The sequence below is a fragment of the Alligator mississippiensis genome, chromosome 4, assembly GCF_030867095.1.
Source record: "Alligator mississippiensis isolate rAllMis1 chromosome 4, rAllMis1, whole genome shotgun sequence".
In the NCBI taxonomy this organism is placed as follows: domain Eukaryota; kingdom Metazoa; phylum Chordata; order Crocodylia; family Alligatoridae; genus Alligator; species Alligator mississippiensis.
The window spans coordinates 167,809,357-167,826,549 of NC_081827.1; the positions used below are offsets into that span (position 1 = coordinate 167,809,357).

The following is a 17,193-nucleotide window of genomic DNA, read 5'->3' on the forward strand; positions in this document are numbered from 1 at the left end:
ACAGGCATGGGCAGCCTTAACTAGAAGCCTCAGCTGTGGTCTGGAGGACAGGAGGAGGTCTAGGTCAGTGATTCTCAACCAGGGTGCTAGGGCATCCTGGGGTGCTACAAGACCTTTTGAGGAGTGTCAGGAGGTGTGAGGAGATAAGCAGAAAAACTAAGCAGATAAGCACAGGCTCAGGCTTGTCCCTGCCTGTATGATCCTTCATCCCCTGTGCCAGGCCTCATGGCAAGGTAGTAAGCACTATAATCTATAAATTAGTTTTTGAAACTGGGTGCCACTCAATTCACAAAACTTATGGAAGGGTGCCTCAAGTCCAATGAGAGGTGCCTTGAGCTGAAAAAGTTTGAGAACCACTGGTCTAGGATGGGAACAAAGAAAACTATTCGAAACAAAAGGTGACATTTATTCTGAAGAATGGTTTATTTGCTGAAAAGTGCATTTGAGGGTCCAATAAAAAATAGCTGTGAATTCTTGCCAAATTTGGTCATTACTTTGGCTGAAAAAAACCTGAAGAATATTTTGGCAATCCTCCTTCCCAGTAAACATTTCAATTTTTCATTTCAAAATGAGGTTGCCTAAATTTAAAGCTAAAAAATAGAGCGTTCTCCATCCCCCAACTTCCACTGGCAATGAAACATATCACTTAATTTCAGGTTAAGCAAAAATTTTTGGTTGACTCAAAACATAGTATTTCCCCATCAATTCTTCAATTGGGGGCTTGGGTGGCATGGGTACTAAGATGCAAGTTTAACTGCCCAAAGACCACAAGTTCAAGGCGTTCATGTCACAGAATTGAAATTGGAACTGAAATGACATTATTCCAATGAATCTGCAAATTCTGCTAAATACCTTGTCACACAGGGACACGAAAAAGGAAAGTTCTTCAATTCAGTTCAAGCAAAAATATCAGCTCTACTCAGGTAGCAACTTTCATCTGAGGAAGAATCATTATGCTCATTTTATAGACAGGGAAGTTGAGGGACAGAGAGAGGAAGCAGTTTGCCCAAGGCCACTCAGTAGATAAATTGCAGAGGCAGGCCCATTTGTTGAGCTGTGACAGCGGAGCTAGCTAGACCCACCAGGAATTAGAAGCCCTCTCAATGGCTAGAGGGAGACTACAACAGCTAATTCTTCTGGACAACAAATGACGAACAGAAACAAGAGTGAAGGTTACAGGTTAATAGCCAGGACGCCCAGTGAGGACACCACACAAAGAGCTCCAGCCAGACCCCACTACTCCCTGAAGTCATCTAAAGAGCCACTGGATGCCACCCAGTGAAACTCTGCTTGGAAATGTAAGCAGACAAGGGCAGGGAAGACAGCCCTGCAGTTGCCCAAGGTCCCCTCTGGCCAGCACCTCCTCCCTGGTCTGATAAAGGGACAGTTTGGCCAAAGCTAAGAGAAGATTGGCCAGAAGGTCCTGGGATTTTGAGGTCCTAGGGAAAAGAAATGGGGTATCACCTTTCCCAATACCCTGTGCTAACCATCAGATCAGGGCTGTCCAACTTTGGCATCAACATATGCCGCTGAGGCATCCTCCATCGGGGTGCCCCACACATCACATGGGCAGTGCCACTGGCAGTAGGAGAGGCAACTGCATGGGCCGCATGTTAACTGCTCCACTTGGCCACCAGTTGGACAGCCCTGCATGAAATCATATGTTTTGACTGGGGGTTAGATAGGACAGCGTTCTAATAGTGCAGCACTGAATTGAGGATGCCTCAAGATGCGAAGATATAGACAGCTCCCCAGTGAGTCCAGTGGATAAATAAGCCCACTTAAACAACATTCCAAGGGCTCCGATTCAAACCTGGAATTTAAATGGATAGGGTTATATACCGGTTTGATGCAACAGCGCATCAAGCCCAGGAAACATAAATGGAAAATACTGAGCGCACATTGGAGAGAACGTTTCTAATATTGTGTAAGGGACTGAAAGATAAGGGCACATCTGGAGTACTGTGCCCAGATTTGATCACCTAAATATGAAAAAAGACATTACAGAGATGGATAATGTTACAGCAGGGAGCAACTGGAATGACTCAGGGACTTGGGGAACTTAAATAGAAAGGCTGGGAAAAAGTAGGTCTGCATCCTTTGGAAAAATATTAAACGGGGAGTGCGCAGTGGCAGGGAAAAGATTGTGAAGGGAATAGAGAGGGCAGGAGCTACTGAGTTATTTAAGCTTGTGTAAAGTACAGGAACCAGGGGTTATGAACTAAAGCAAAAAAAATATCAGGAGGTACCTATGTAGAAATGCTGAGTGAATAGCTGGTAACAGACGGAAAGAGTAACTAACGCAAGGAGGTTTGGGGGGTGGGTTTTGTTTTTTTTGTTATAAATGGAACCCAATGAGGGCAACTCTTCAATGAACAGAATAACTCAGTAATGGGGTAGGCACAAGCCCCAGACCTGTTGATTTTCTATGGGACACACAAGCACAAAATGTGGGAGAAAAAGGAGATCCATGACATATAACACTGAAACAGGCAGACCTCACTTATTGCAAAGAAACTGCACAAGTGATTGCTTAAAATATCAGTAATCCCACAGAGCGTTAGAATTAAGTCACTAACCAATAGGTTTAAAGTAAAATGACCATCAAATTCAGCATGCATTGGGTTTCAGCCAGGGACAAGTTCTTCCCTCCCCCCAACAAAAATTTTGTTTTTGAGGAAATAGAGATTTTGGACTGAAACTGAATGCTTTATATTGCAAGGGATTTCTGAAAGCAAGAGCTACACAGAGCCTATTTCCCCCCCCCCCCCAACCTTTTTTTTTTAAAGCTTTTTAGCTGAAAGAATTGATGGGTCTGGCAGATCACCAGGAGTTACAGAGTACAATCCTGGAAGATGAAGACACTACTGAAAAAGCTGAAAGAAGTTAAATGACTTCTTTGCACCAGCTTTCATTAACTAGTTAAGGACACCTGGGTGACATGCAGTATTCAGGACTTTTCTGGTAACAAGTTATGAGATGATCCAAGTTAAGGTGAAAAAAGAATTTCTGGAGCAAACTGATAATTTTTAAAAGCAGTAAATCACCAGGCCAACACAGAACATCCAAGAGTTTTGAAATGTATGATGTACCTGAAGGGGCTGAGAGGTTACCATAAAATATGCAACCTCTTTTTTTAAAATAGCCATTGGTTCCAGGGATTAGAGCAGCAAATGCAGTACCTATATTCAAGAAAGGCTTGAGGGGTGATCTGAAGAATTATAGACCTGTAGGCCATACATCTGTACCTAACAAATGGTTTGAAATCATAAATAAAAAATAGGAATCGCAAAATATTTAGAAGATCATGACCTGACAGGGTCTCATATGAGTGAATTCTGGGGGAAAAAAAAGTAATATCTCACTAATCTCCCAGAATTTTTGAGGATGTCATCAAGTAGTGGATGAACTACTCTACATAACAGACTTTTGAGAAGTCCTCTTGAGCCTCTGAAAAGTTCCTGAACACAAAAACAGTCTTAAAGAAACAGAGCATTTTAGAATAAGAGGAAAAACTACAGTAATTAAGAGGCAGAGAGGAGGAATTAAATGGTCATTTTTTGTCATTATAAAACATTAGCATCAGATTACCTCAAAGTTCAGCATTAGGTTCTGCACAATTGAATATTTCTATTTAAGGATTGACAACATATGGACCATGGTCTGAAGCCAGTCTGCATTTGTCTTTGCCTGTGCTCGTGTTGGGACTGAACAGTGAAGAGCTGTGCTGGACTAGGGAGCTAGAAGCTGTGCCCGCATTGCTGCCACTTTTCAGCACCCCCTCTGACATCCCTAACTGGGCTGGGTTGGGGGTGTGGGGAGAAGCAGCAGCATGGAAGCAGCTTCCAGCTCCCCAACCCCAGCACAGCTCCCCCTCTGGCTAGAAGCTGCTCTCATACTGCAGCCAGGCTGGGAGAAGTGATGGTGCTATAGGCACAGCTCCCAGCTGCCTGGCTTTTGCAATGGCACAGGAAAAGTCCTCCCTTCCTTCCTCCCTCCTTCCCCAGCTATCCTTCCCCACACCCCCAGCCCCTTTGTTGATGTACTGCTGAAGCCAAACAAGGCTTGAAAAGGTTGCTGGTTCCTGCATTTAATAATGATCAGGGTAGTAATGGGGCTAAATTTGCAGATGACATCAAACTATTTCATAAATTCATAGATGCTAGGGTCAGAAGGGACCTCAACACATCATCGAGTCCAACCCCCTGCATGGCAGGAAAGAGTGCTAGGGTCAGATGACCCCAGTCAGATGCATATCCAGCCTTCTTTTAAAGACCCCCAGGGTAGGGGAGAGCACCACCTCCCTTGGAAGCCCATTCCAAGTTTTGGCCACCTTCTGTCAGGAGCAGATATGACTGGAAGGAACTTGCAGAGAGATCTGAACAAGCTGGATGAAAGAGCCACATGATGGCAAAGAGTACAGGGTCAGTATGTGCAAAGAGAGTTACTTTGTCAGGAGCTATCTTAGAGGGAGTCTACATTAACTCTATCAACTCAGAAAAAGGACTGTGACTTCACAGTAAACAAATCAATAAAGTGTTGTCCTCAATGCACAGCCTGATTAAAAAAAGCAAACAAATTGTTAAATTGCATATGAAATGGAATGGTTGATCATATAGAAGATACCAGTTTAATTATTATATGGTGCACTCTCACTAAGAATATTCTGTGCAGTACTGGTCACCCCATCCCAAAAAGAACATTTCTGAAGTCCGTGAGGCTCAGAGAAGGACAACAAGAATGACCAAGAAGCATTGCCTGCTTCTTCATTCAGACCTGACAAAAAGGCTTTGCATTCAAAAGCTTGTCTAAGTCTATCCCAACCATGCAATTGCTCCAATAAAGATACTACCCTCAACAATCGTTGCATCTCACAAGGGGCTGGAAAAAAATCTTATGAGATGGAAAAGATTAGGATTGTGACCTTAAAATAAAGCGAATTGAGGGAACTTGACGAAAGTACATAAAATACTGAACAATGTAAAGAAGATATATGGGAAACTTCTGTTTTCCTTGTGTCTTAACACAAGACCTAGGAGCCAATTCAATGACATGTAAAGGTGGGAAAAACTGAAAGCCAACAAAATGAAATATTCTTTCATCCAACATGTAATTGAACTGTGGGACTCCTTCCACAGGAGGTTCTTGATGGCAAGAATTAAACAAGATTAAAAAAACAAGGAGCAGGACATCTGTAGGAATATCAAGCATATCCATTTAAAATAAGACCATCATATCAAAGGAACTATAAGGAGGTGCTTATGCAAAAGCACTAAGTGAGTAGCTGGCAACAGATGGAAAAAGCATAATGAAGGCAGAAAGGTTTTTAAAGGGAACCAGATGGGGCAATTCTTTAAAGAACAGAATAACTCAGGATTGGGAGAAGGCACAAGCCCCAGACATGTTGATTTTCTCCTAAGGAACATAAAACCACACATTTTGGGAGAAAAAGGAGGCACAAAACACACAGCACTGAAACAGGCAGATAGTAGAAGGGACATTAATCCTCATGTTCCAGGGCTTAAGCCAATCTTTAGTGAAGATCACAATGAGACCTAAATGAGGGGAGAAATTAGCCCACGTCTGTCTGCTGGGGAATTTTGGCCACCATCAGACAGGACACTGGGCTACATGGATTGCGGCCATGATCTTATCTAACAAGTTCAACGTTCATCGTTACTAAATCCTGCTGTTCTGCTCTGGAGGATGACTCTGGAACCAGACTCACAGTCCCACCCATTTCTACAGAAATTAGATTCATATTGAAAACCAAAAATCCTAGCCCTTGAATCTGCATTCACTTACAGTGTAGTGATGCTATCCATTTCAGTGCAGCTGTTACTGATTTACTCTGATATAAGAGGGAAGAGAATTGGGCTATATGTTTATAGACCTGAGAGTCATCAAGAAAATCATCTAGATATGACTTCTGCCACGTTTGCTGCCCAAGTCTGGGTAGTTTGAAGCAAAGGCTATGAGACGAGTGCGAACTGCCCCCATTCATTTCAGTGGTGAGCACTGCTTCTGAAGACTGCTGATGACAGTCTAATTATCAATGTTTTTATTAGCTCTTTTCATATCACAGAAACTACCTGCCAGGAAAGAGGGTGGAGCTAAGTTTGGTGGACGAAGCCAGGGCTTGTGGCTGCTATTTGAGTAGTGGAATTTGGCTCTGTTTACCCTAGACAGACAAACTGTGCGGCAGATGTGGCTATCCCCTCTACCCAGCTCAGAATGCAAGGGATTAAAAACAGCCCATTTGCTAAGAGGAGGAAATTGGTGTCTTGGCAAGATGAGATTGAAGCTTTCAGTTTGATTTGCTGGGGCAGTTTGGCTTCATGGTGTCCTTGTGGCTCCAGAAATTAAAAACAATAGTTTTACATTAGCCAAATGCTCATCTGGCATTTTGACCATTTGATATAATTAAGAAAAATACCCATGACAAACCTTCTCCCCCTTCCCCCACAGCTTTCATTTCAAGGACTTCGCTCCACCTAATTATTTTTCTATCCCATTTGTCCATTTGGACTGAAGTACAAAATATGAAGACTAAGGTATGAAGACAGGCACTTGCACTGCTCTAACAACCCTTCCCCTTGACATACAGCCCAGTAATTCAGAGGCAAGAGTCTAATATATTATTTAGTGTAAAACAGACACAGGACCTAAACCAGTCATGACAATGCTAATAACTAAAACAGTTATAACGATTAACAACAATTACAGCCACCAGGAAGATGCTAATGAGTATGAGCAGGGCTTTTAAATGGCTGGCAAGGTTGTCAGTATACAAAGCCAAATTTTTTCCAGGGTGGCTTCTTATTTGGGTTCCTCTCCTTGAGAGGGCCTACATTTTCAGAGATACTGAGCACCCACAGTTCCCTTCCTTCTTAAACTGCAGGCTCATGGCAGCCCTACTCTTCAAGTACATTCAAGGCCCTTAGCAGGTGCAAAGGGAATCTGAGCTATAACGCAAAACATGGAAGCCACTTGGCAACAAAACTAGTGTCCCTCTTTGCCTTTATAGATCCTGTTGTTTCCTACTAGTTTCACAATGCTGTGGGCCTGAAAACAGCTGAAGGTCTTGGATGAGCCTCTACTTCAGTGATATAGCTCTACCTGGGGGTGGCAAAGCCTAAGACAGGCTAAAATGAACATGGAAAGGTCATGAGGGAACTCATTGTGCCAAGAACTTTATTCATATGCAGAAGACTCAAAATAAATGCATCCCACTTACGGAGAAGGAGTGCTACCAGAACCAGAAACCAGATCTGATTTTTAAAGAAAGTTTATCTCTACGTATAAAGGACTGGACTGGTAATTCTCAACCTTTTCCATGCTGGGACTCTCCTCCCATATCAATACGACTGGTTCAGGTTGCTTATAACCCTCCAATTTTGAATCTATGGACTCGAGCCCTCTATCAAACTCTGGGGGAGTGGACAAATTTGAGAGGCAGATGTTTACATTTACAGCAGACCCATCTCTGATTAGATTCAATATACTGAGCCTCTGATTCCATCAGCATCAAGCATAGGTAAATTAGGTTATCCACTACCAGAACTAGGGGAGTCTCCAAGGATTTGATAGGGGAAGCAAACTACTCGTCTCAGCATCCTTAGTCTTACAAAATGGGCTAGAGTTTTTGAGCAGGAGCTTTCATCAGGCTTCTAGTTAGGTTGGAAATGCTTCAAAATAAGCCTCTGTATTTACCTTGGCTCTCATGTCTCTGAAAGTGCCTTTGGTTAGGGATTAACCATCTTGGTCCACAAGAAATTGGTAATTTTGATTCTCAGGAAGGGGAGACGTATTTTAGAAGTGTCCAGTTAGACAGAAACAAAGTTAACCAGACTTGTGAAGTGAGAAGGAAGGTCTAGGTCAGAAGTCAGCAACATTTTTGAACAAAGTGCCAAAAACACCCACAACCTCAACTTGTAAGGTGTTGGTGTTCCAGGGGTGGATGACAGGTGAACTGCGAGGGGCCCCATCCTTGTTGTGGCAGCTCAGCTCTGGCCCCTTCCCTGAGGCATGCATGCCCAGGAAAATGTCTTTCAGGCTCTGGCATGTATGCCAGGGGGTTGCCTACTCCTGGTCTAGATCCATTCCCTGGCAGACAGAGATGGCAAAGGAACACAGCTCGCGACCAGACCATCTTCTGTGAAAGCCGAGAAGGTTGTGAGTCTACCTTCACCTAGCGTGCCTTAAGCAACAGCTCATCTTCTGTTCTGATGTACTGACTTCTAGGCTCAGACCCTGGTGGATCCTGGCTTACCAAGCCCAACCTGTCTTTTCCTTTCATTTGCAGGATGGCTGCAAAATCTGGCTTGCACATCTTTCCACCATAGTTCAACCCTAACAAGTGGCAAATCCATCAGTGCCAGCACAAATAACTCAACGTAGTTGGATCTGCATGAACTGATGCTAAACCATTTAAAGAAGGTCAGTCAGGAAAATGAAGCAGCCTCTTCTGGAAAGTCACCGGGTGTTTAATGTAGGTCATTAAAGGCAAAAAATCAATCCCCTGAATTTATTTGTATGATTGCAGCGTTTACAGCCTACTGTTGAGATCAAGGCCCAAATGTGCTAGGTGCTGTACAACTACACAGAGATAATCCTTGCTTGAAGAACTAACAATTTAAATAAGCAAGCAAGAACAGGAGGGGAAAGAGACACAAAACAGGGTGAAATGACTTGCCCAAGGTCACATACCAGGCCACTGGAAAAGGCAACATTAGAATCTTGGTCTCCAGACACCCACTAAACCTCTTGTTCAGCAATCCCTCGCATTCAAGGATGATTGTCTTCCATGATTGTCTTAGCTGTGTGTCTGAAGATGTCTGAGGCCCATCTGGGATCGGCAGGCTCTACAGCAGCTTGCAGTACAGTGTTTCCATGTGGCATGGATGGTGCTGGATTCTTGATTTGGTACGCACCATGCTGTTTCTGCCGCTCCCGCTTTTCCATCTCCTGTGGTTGTCATGAGATTTCAAAGTACTGAGGTCCCTGCAGTAAACTCTTTCTCCATTTGCAGTGGTCCTGGGTGATGGTCTTTCACGAGTTGACATGGATGTTGCATTTTTTTAAGACAGACTTGAGGATATTGCTGAAGCACTTTCTCTGCCCTTCTCTTTAGCGTACATCTTAGCTGAGCTGGGACAATAAAATTTGCTCTGGGAGTCTGGAGTCGGGCATTTGGATGACATGGATGGCTCAACAAAGTTGATGTTGGATAATCACTGGGTCAATACTCATGGTATTTGCTTACAGGAGGATGCTAACTTTGGTGCATCTGTCTTCCCACTGGATTCAGAGCATCTTTTGCAGACAGCATTGATGGTACTTCTCCAACAACTTTAGATGTCGCTGGTACATTGTCCATGTCTCAACTCTGTACAGCATGGACAGGGTCACAATTGCTTGATAAATCACGAACTTGGTTTTGGATCTGATGTCAAAACCTTTGAACATCTGTTTCTTCAGGTATCCAAAGGCTGCACATGCACATTTGAAGTGATGTTGAATTTCTTCGTCGATGTCAGCCTTCTGCAAGAGATGGTTTCTGAGATACGGGAAATACTCAACCTTCTTCAGTCTCACCATGGATCTGGATTACCAGATCTGGGGACTGTTTGTTAGGAGCTTGTTGGTGGAAGATCTAAGTCTTCTGGATGTTAAGCATCAGCCCCATTTTCTTGTATGCCTCTGTAAAGATGTCGACGATTGCCTGAAGGTCAGCTTCCGAGTAAGCACACACTACAGCATCATTAACATATCTGGAGTTCAGTGATTGAGGTTGGGGTGGTCTTGGTTTTGGCTTGGAGTCAACTGAGGTTAAAAAGCTTACCATCCATTTGGTAATTTAGCTCCACTCTGGCTGGAAGTTTGTTGGTGGTCAGATGTAGCATCACAACAAGGAATATTCAGATGAGTGTTGGAGTGATGATACAGCCTTGCTCAACTCCCATTTTAATCTCAAAGCGATCTGTGACAGATCTGTTATTGAGAACCACCCCTCACATACCTTCATGAAGCAGGGAAAGAATGTTGATTAATTATGGTGGGCATTGTACTTCAGAAAGATCCTCTAGGACACTTCTTAGTTGCTAAGAGTTGAAGGCTTTCATGTGGTCAAAGAAGGCCATGTATATAAGTCTGTGTTGTTCCCAGCATTTTTCCTGCAGCTGGTGAGCAGTGAAGATCATGCCAGTTGTGACTCTTGATGCCCTAAACCCACACTGAGATTCTGGGAGGAACTCTTCAGCAAGTGAAAGGAAATGGCTCAGGAGTGTTCTTGTATTGATCTTTCTTGTGGTGGACAGCAAGGCAATCCTTCTATAGTTTCCAAAGTCAGACTTGTCTCCTTTCTTAAAGATTGTCACAATCATGGCATCCCTGAGGTCGTCTGAGATTTCCTCATCGTTCCAGATCCTTAAGATGAGGGCATGAAGCTGTGACATGAGTTCATCTCTCCCCTTGGAAGATTTCCATGGGTATTTTATCCGCTGCAGATGCCTTGTCATTCTTCATCTGCTTGATGGCTTTCTCACCTCATCAAGGCTTGGAGGGATTCCGAGATCATCTCTGACTGGGTGCCGCGCGATGCAGTTGAGAACACCGTCATCAACAACCAAGTCTCAATTGACAAGGTCTTCAAAATGTTCCTTCTAACGGATATTGATGGCTCCCCTTTCCTTTATCAGGTTTCCTCCACCCTTAGGCCTCCAGGGGGTTGGTTCCTGAGTGCTCAGACTGTAGATGGCTTTGGTGGCACTGAAGAAACCACACACATCATGGATGTCAATGAGATGTTGAATCTCTTTAGCCTTGTCTTCCCACCATTTGTTCTTCAAATTGCAGGTCCTCCTTTGGACCTCTGCCTTGGCTTATTAGAGATTCGATTTTTTTTGCTTGGAGTTGGTGTCACTTTGCCAAGCATAAAAGACCTTGTGTTTGCAATCGATCAGCTGTTGGATCCCCTGGTTGTTCTCATCTCTACCAGTGTTCTCATTTCTACCACTCTTGATGTTTTCTAGTAGAAAATTCAAGTGTCTGTTCATAGGCACTCATGACAGTGGCCTTGAGGGGACCCCATGCACTGCTGACTTTCTCCCATTGTTGTTGATTGTAATGCATTTTTTTGTTGAGGTACTGGTGGAAGAGGTCTCACTTGCTTGGGTCTTTAAGTCCTTTAACATCGATTTGCCATTGACATTGCTTCTGCTGCAGCTGTCATTTGGGAGCCAGTTTGAGTGACATAACTGAGTAGATGAATCAGTGATCAGTCCAGCAACCATCTGCTCCTAGCATAGCTCAGGTGATGTGTATTGTGATCGTGGGCATAGATGATGACATAGTCCATAGTACATTCTATGCATTTGATCAAGAAGAAGATGCCACTGGAGGTGACCTTTCCTACTCCTTCCTTGCCAATGGTTCTGTTCCAGAGGTTAGAGTCACTTCCAACTCTGGCACTGAAATCACCAAGAAGCATAAGTGTCTCCCTCTGGAATATCAGAAAGGATTTGTTCAAGTTTGGTGTAGAATTCCTCCTTGGCTTCATCAGCAGCATCAAGAGTCAGGGCATACACATGGATGACAGTGGCATATTGGCTCCCCACCACTTTAAGACAGACAGTCATGAGGCACTCATTAATTCTGAAAGGGAGCTAATTAAGTTGGTTTACGAATTCATTCTTATTGGCAAAACTAACTCTGTGAAGCCAGAGTTCTCCTTCCTGTTTACCCTTCCAGAAGAAGCTATAGCCACCTCCATGTTCTTTGAGCTGCCCATCTCCTGCTTGCCAAGTCTTGTTCAGTGCAGTTACATCACTGTTGTGTTGTCTGAATGAGGCGCTCTGGGCATTCACTATTAGGGTTGTCCATGAGGGTGCCAGCGTTCCACATCCTGAAAATGATGACGTCTCTGCTGGTATTTTCCACCACAGTAACGGTGTTCCCACTGGATGCAGTTATCCAGTCAGGAAGAAGATAGACAGGCTATGTTTAGGGCACCTTTTCTAGCCCCCTCCCCATGTGGAGTAAGCAGAGTGGACCATGAAGAGGACTGCTCAGTCACAGTAACAGCTGCCAAACCACACTCCTGTCTCATCCAGGTGCTAGATGACTTTCTTGTAATTGCCGAATTCTTGGAAATGCCACGTTTGCTCTTTCATGCCAGTTCCTGACTAGGAGGTTCCAGATCTCACAATCCTGCTCCCGTCACCATTAACTGGTCACCAAAGGGCTTGAGGAATGTGCTAGAAAAGCTGTTTTCATGGAAGACACCTGTGCATGACTTCTTTTATCATAGAGGAGCTGCTGCACATCAGCTTTCACACAGCTCTTGACAGAGCGGGACCCTGATCCAACAGCAAGACGAACAAGACAACTGGGGATCTTGTTCTGCTGCAGACTTCATCTGCCTTCACAGCCACTGAGATTCTAACATCTTCTTCCACCTGCTTCACCGTTGAGGACTTGTAGACCCATGGCTGGGGGTTGGAAGGCTTATTATAGTGGTGACCTGTACTTGTCATCTAACAGCACTGTCAAAGGATACATGTGTGGCTTTTCAGGACGGAAAGCAAGTGCACTACCCCCTAAACCATTCTGCCTCTCAAAACAGCTTGGCTACTTGCTTCTTGCTGATCATAAGTCCAAATTCACCATTACAGAAATCATAGGAGAATTAAGAATTTAAGTCGGGAGAAGGGAAAATTTTATTCCATTTTTATCTGCTTTGATTATTTTTATTTAAAGATCTGCTTTTGCAATGTTCTCTTCACCTGTTTCCCTCGGTACTCCCCCTTTAGTGTGTTGGATTAGATGCTACACAGATGAAAGCACAGCCTTGTGTTTTGATTGAAGTATGGTTTATAAATATTGGGATGTCTGTTTTCTAAGCTTTGGGGCGCTGGTACCTGCTGTAGCTGCCATATGCTCCAGTGGCCTAATAACTCATTGTGCCAGTAGGGCATTTAGGTGGGAATAAGCACAGCAGAAAGGTAAGGAGCTGAAGAATTCTGGTTTTCTTAGATCTTCATGAACAGCTGCAACTCAAATCCATTTGGCTGCGTACGGCAGCATAACTAGGTGTGGGTGAGAGGGACATCTGCTCTGGGCACCAAGTTAGGAGGGGTGCTGGAATCACCCCCCCATCCCCACAGAGACCATGCTCCGGCAGCAAGAGCAGTCCCATGGCTTACCCATGCCTGGAACTCCCAAACAGTCCCTGGCGGCAGCAGTTCAGCCAGGGGCTATTTAAGAGTTCCTGGAGTGGGTAAGATTGCTGGACCCTGCCCACACCCCACTTTCAGAACTGTAAGCTCTCCTTACCACCACTCTCAGAACCCTTTTGTGCTCCCCACTCCCCACCACCCTGGCTCATCCTCAGGGTTTGCCCCAACCACTAACTTTACTTGTTATGCCATTGGCTAAGTGCATCAGTAATACTCTAACAATGATAGCTGGTCCCAAGGCTTTTCCTAGTCAAGGAATAATTGTCTAGGGGAAATTTATGATAGCTAGGTGCAATTAGCTGCACTCCATTCAGTTTGTGAACAATCACAAATACTGAGGTTGTGGGCAGCACTGGTTCAGCTGTTATAATAGTTGTAGGCAATATTGATCAGCTAAAACTCTACCTAGGAGCTCGTAACCAACACCTGAATAATGTTTAGGACAGCTGCTGTGTGCAAGAGCGTGTATGCCTGTGTGTAAATACACACACACACTTCCTCAAATACAGATTATTGGAATCTAAGGCTTTCATCGCCAAAACCCACATGCCTCCCCATAGCATTTCAGCTATTGGGATAACTATGCTGTGACAGCCTAGTGCGGACATACCCAAGTTAACTCAGGTACCAGTGTCAGTTTAGCTGTAGCAGCATGGCACTCTGCGCAGACTGCAAAACCCACCCAAGCAGCAGAATAAATCCGTGGATGTCAGCCTGTACTGAGCTTTGTGCTGCTACTGCTAGGCTGCAACCAGTATCCAAGCCACTGACTGCAGTGTAGACATACCCCAAGTAGAAAACCTTGCAGTCTCTATTGCACCTTGCAGATCACTAGAGGGAGACAGTCACACACTAAGCCGGCAGCTCCAAAGGTATTCTACAGTAAACGACACTGTCTTTTCCCTACGCAGATGGGGCAGCATGAAGTGACAGAAGCACAGCTTTGTGCTGAGACCCTTTGGACCGTCAAGATACATGTGTGCATGTGCATGTGTGTATGCATACCCACACAAGACAAGGTTGAATAAATGTGGTAGAATCTTCCCTGACCCAGTAGTTAAGCATTCTCCTTTTATTTCTAGGACTGCAAGCTCTATAGAGAAGGAGCCAGGGAGGAAAGAGATGATGAGGGCGTCTCCCAAAGTACATTTTGCCAAGAGGCCGCCATTTCCTGAGTAGGGCTGCAGCAAGAGAACTGGGGCCTCAGGAAGCTCACAGCTGCTCCCACCCAAACTGCCTGCACACAAGTGCTTCTTTCCTGTGCCAGGGGCGGAAGCCCAATGGGGAAAAAAAAAGGCAGGTGGGATTGAGGGGAGCTGGGCAGGAAACAGACTTTCCGCTCAGCTCCCACACATCACATTCTTAAGGAAAAAGCAGGGGTGGGGACACTGGATGCCATGCATATGCTGCCAGGGTAGCTTGTTCTACACTGGTGTGAGGGAGGAGGGGAAGAGTCATCGGGGTGGGGTTTCTGAGGCCTCAGATATTCCAGTAGAGCAATCCTCCTCATTCAGCCTTCCTGTTGGCTTTTACTGGTTGTGACTCACTTTCCGTTGTCTGGTTGTTTTTTTACGCAGCTCCCCCTTTCCCCTTGCCTCAGCTTTAGGAGCATGGCTCCTTCTCAAGGGCTTTCTGCAGTACACATCTCCTGCTGAGAATGGGGTATAGGGAAAGAGAGAGGTACACTTGCATTTGTCATTGGGATCTTTGTAACCACTGAACAAGCTGCTTGCCTGATGTCTGTAGAGCTCAGGTGCTTTAATGGAGCTTTGGCACTTTTACCTAATAGCTGATTGAATCAGCTTTAGCTAAAAGTGCAAAAAAGCTCTGCTAAAGGGCCCAATCTATATAGATACTGCAAACCTGAGTTGAAGTAACATGCTGCAGCTTCTGGCAAATGTGGTTTTCTTGTTTTTAACGTCTGCAAGCAGCCAAGAGAGCTTAACTAATCACCTGTAACTTGCATAACAGTGCAGAGTTAGAGGAGATGTGATTTCATGCCCACTCTAATTTCATGTCCAATTTAATTTTTTAAATAAAAAAAACAAAATTAATTCCTAATGTGCCTGGGATGACATGTGAGCACCTGGAACTGGAACCAGCTAGCCCACCACTCCAAGAACACACATCTCTGTTGGCTCCTGCCTTCAGCCTCCTGGTCTGAGGGTGTAGGAGAATGGTGCAGTCCTTACATTCCCCAATTATCTTAGGATCAGGAAGCCATCCTCTCATTTGAGGAGAACTGTCTCAAAGCTGCCCTGTCCCTTGAGTGGAGCACAAATCTGTCCTCAAGGTCAGAAAGTTATTCCTTCTCCCTTCCCAACAGGGCGGCGCACTACCCTAGCTAATATACACTGAGACAGATCTAGGCCCAGCATTTGGAAAGGGGCACAATGCTACAGATGGCAGGGGGCTGAGAAGTGGCAGTGAGTTGCTGGATAGCCTCATTCCGCTAGAAAGTAGTGTTAATACCCAAGCAAAAGGAAACCTCAGTGGCAGCCAACCTTAGCAATGGTGTAACTGGAGGGAAAAGTTGGCGGGGCAGCAGCAGGCGTAGCGAGGAGTGTGCAACGCCCATTACAGTTGGGTGGAGCAGGGATGGTGTCTGTAAGGTAGCTGCGTGCCAGGAAGACAGAGGAACTGTGAAGGCCGGTGGACAAGGATCTTCAGGAACTCCTGAATAGTCCCCAGAGTCTGGGCCTTCATCAAACTTCTGCACTGCATAATCTACTCCCTCCTCTGTCGTTCTCTACAATCTCAAGCCCTAGGCCTTTCCCATCCTCTGCTCACTCAGCTCCAGATATATTTGCTTGCTCTTAGTCAACCTCTGCAGGTACATAGGGGCAGGCTTATTCTGCAGTTCAGAACTGAAGAGTCCACTTACCAGTTTTAATGCTACTTCCAGCATCCCTTCTGTCCTCTGGAAAGGGCATGTCAAGGTCTTCATCTGAAGTGGAGGAAATAAAACAAAAGAGGTTTGTTACTGAGGATTTAATATGAAGAAATGTATCCCTTATGAGACACACACAGGATGGTAGGTTCCTCAGTCTACCACCTCTTCAGAGATTTTACTATTTTCCTGACTCCAGGCCCACTGAACTCAGTGCTAACCTCACCCACTGTCTTTGCTGGCAGCAGAAAACCCAGCCCTTAGGACTTGAGTGGGCACCCATCACCCTAGTATCTAAACATTCAGAGCACAGTGGACATAAGCCCATGCCACAGACCCAAGAAAAAAGAACACAACATAAAGTTCCAGTGCAAGTAGACTATAGGAGGAGTTAACACTAGCTTTTATACAGAGCTGTTCATCAACAGAGATAGCAAAGTGTTTTACAAAGGAGGTCAGTATCATTACCCCCACCTCATAGATGGGGAAATTGAGACAGCAAGAGGCTAAGTGATTTGCCCAAGATCACAGAGTAAGTACATCAGTGGCATAGCTGGGAATAGATCCCATGTGTCACAGGTCTCAATCCAACACTCTACACCTACTAGGTTACACTGTCTTCCAATTAATCCTTCAAGGGGACAGACTCATTATGTAAAAGAAGCAGAGATACTATGGTGATGGGCAGCAGCACCAAACCTGTAAGCAGGCAGGCAAACACATGATTTTGGCTGAGAGAGCATCTGATTGTCAAAATAGTAAATTCTGCGTTTAGACTGTGCTGAGGGGAGGCGGAAGTCACTAGCTTCTAGGGACTGGTAATATTTTAAGACGTTGCAGAAACCTATGAATTGTTATTAACACTAGTGAAAACAATCACTTATTAGCATCATAAATTTACATGGCACTTTATAAAGCTTCATACAGGAAGCCGTATTTCCTGAGCTGAAGAGCTTATGGTCTGCAAGAAACAAGACACCAAGCAATATTCCAGGAAAGATAGGAAGTGAAAAGGATTCTTGAAAGCAGCAGAATTTAAGAAGGATTTGAAGGAAGAGAGAGAAA

General features: G+C 44.6%; 1 protein-coding gene across 3 annotated transcripts in view; it reads right to left on the reverse strand.

Annotated features, from left to right (window-relative positions):
• Window positions 1–17,193, reverse strand: part of SKAP1 (src kinase associated phosphoprotein 1) — a 253,786-nt gene that overhangs the window by 31,569 nt on the left and 205,024 nt on the right. For all 3 annotated transcript variants that reach the window (XM_019482590.2, XM_014603650.3, XM_059727033.1), the window contains one exon: window positions 16,123–16,185. In XM_019482590.2, the coding sequence (XP_019338135.1) occupies window positions 16,123–16,185 (63 nt within the window). The remainder of the gene's footprint in view (window positions 1–16,122; window positions 16,186–17,193) is intronic.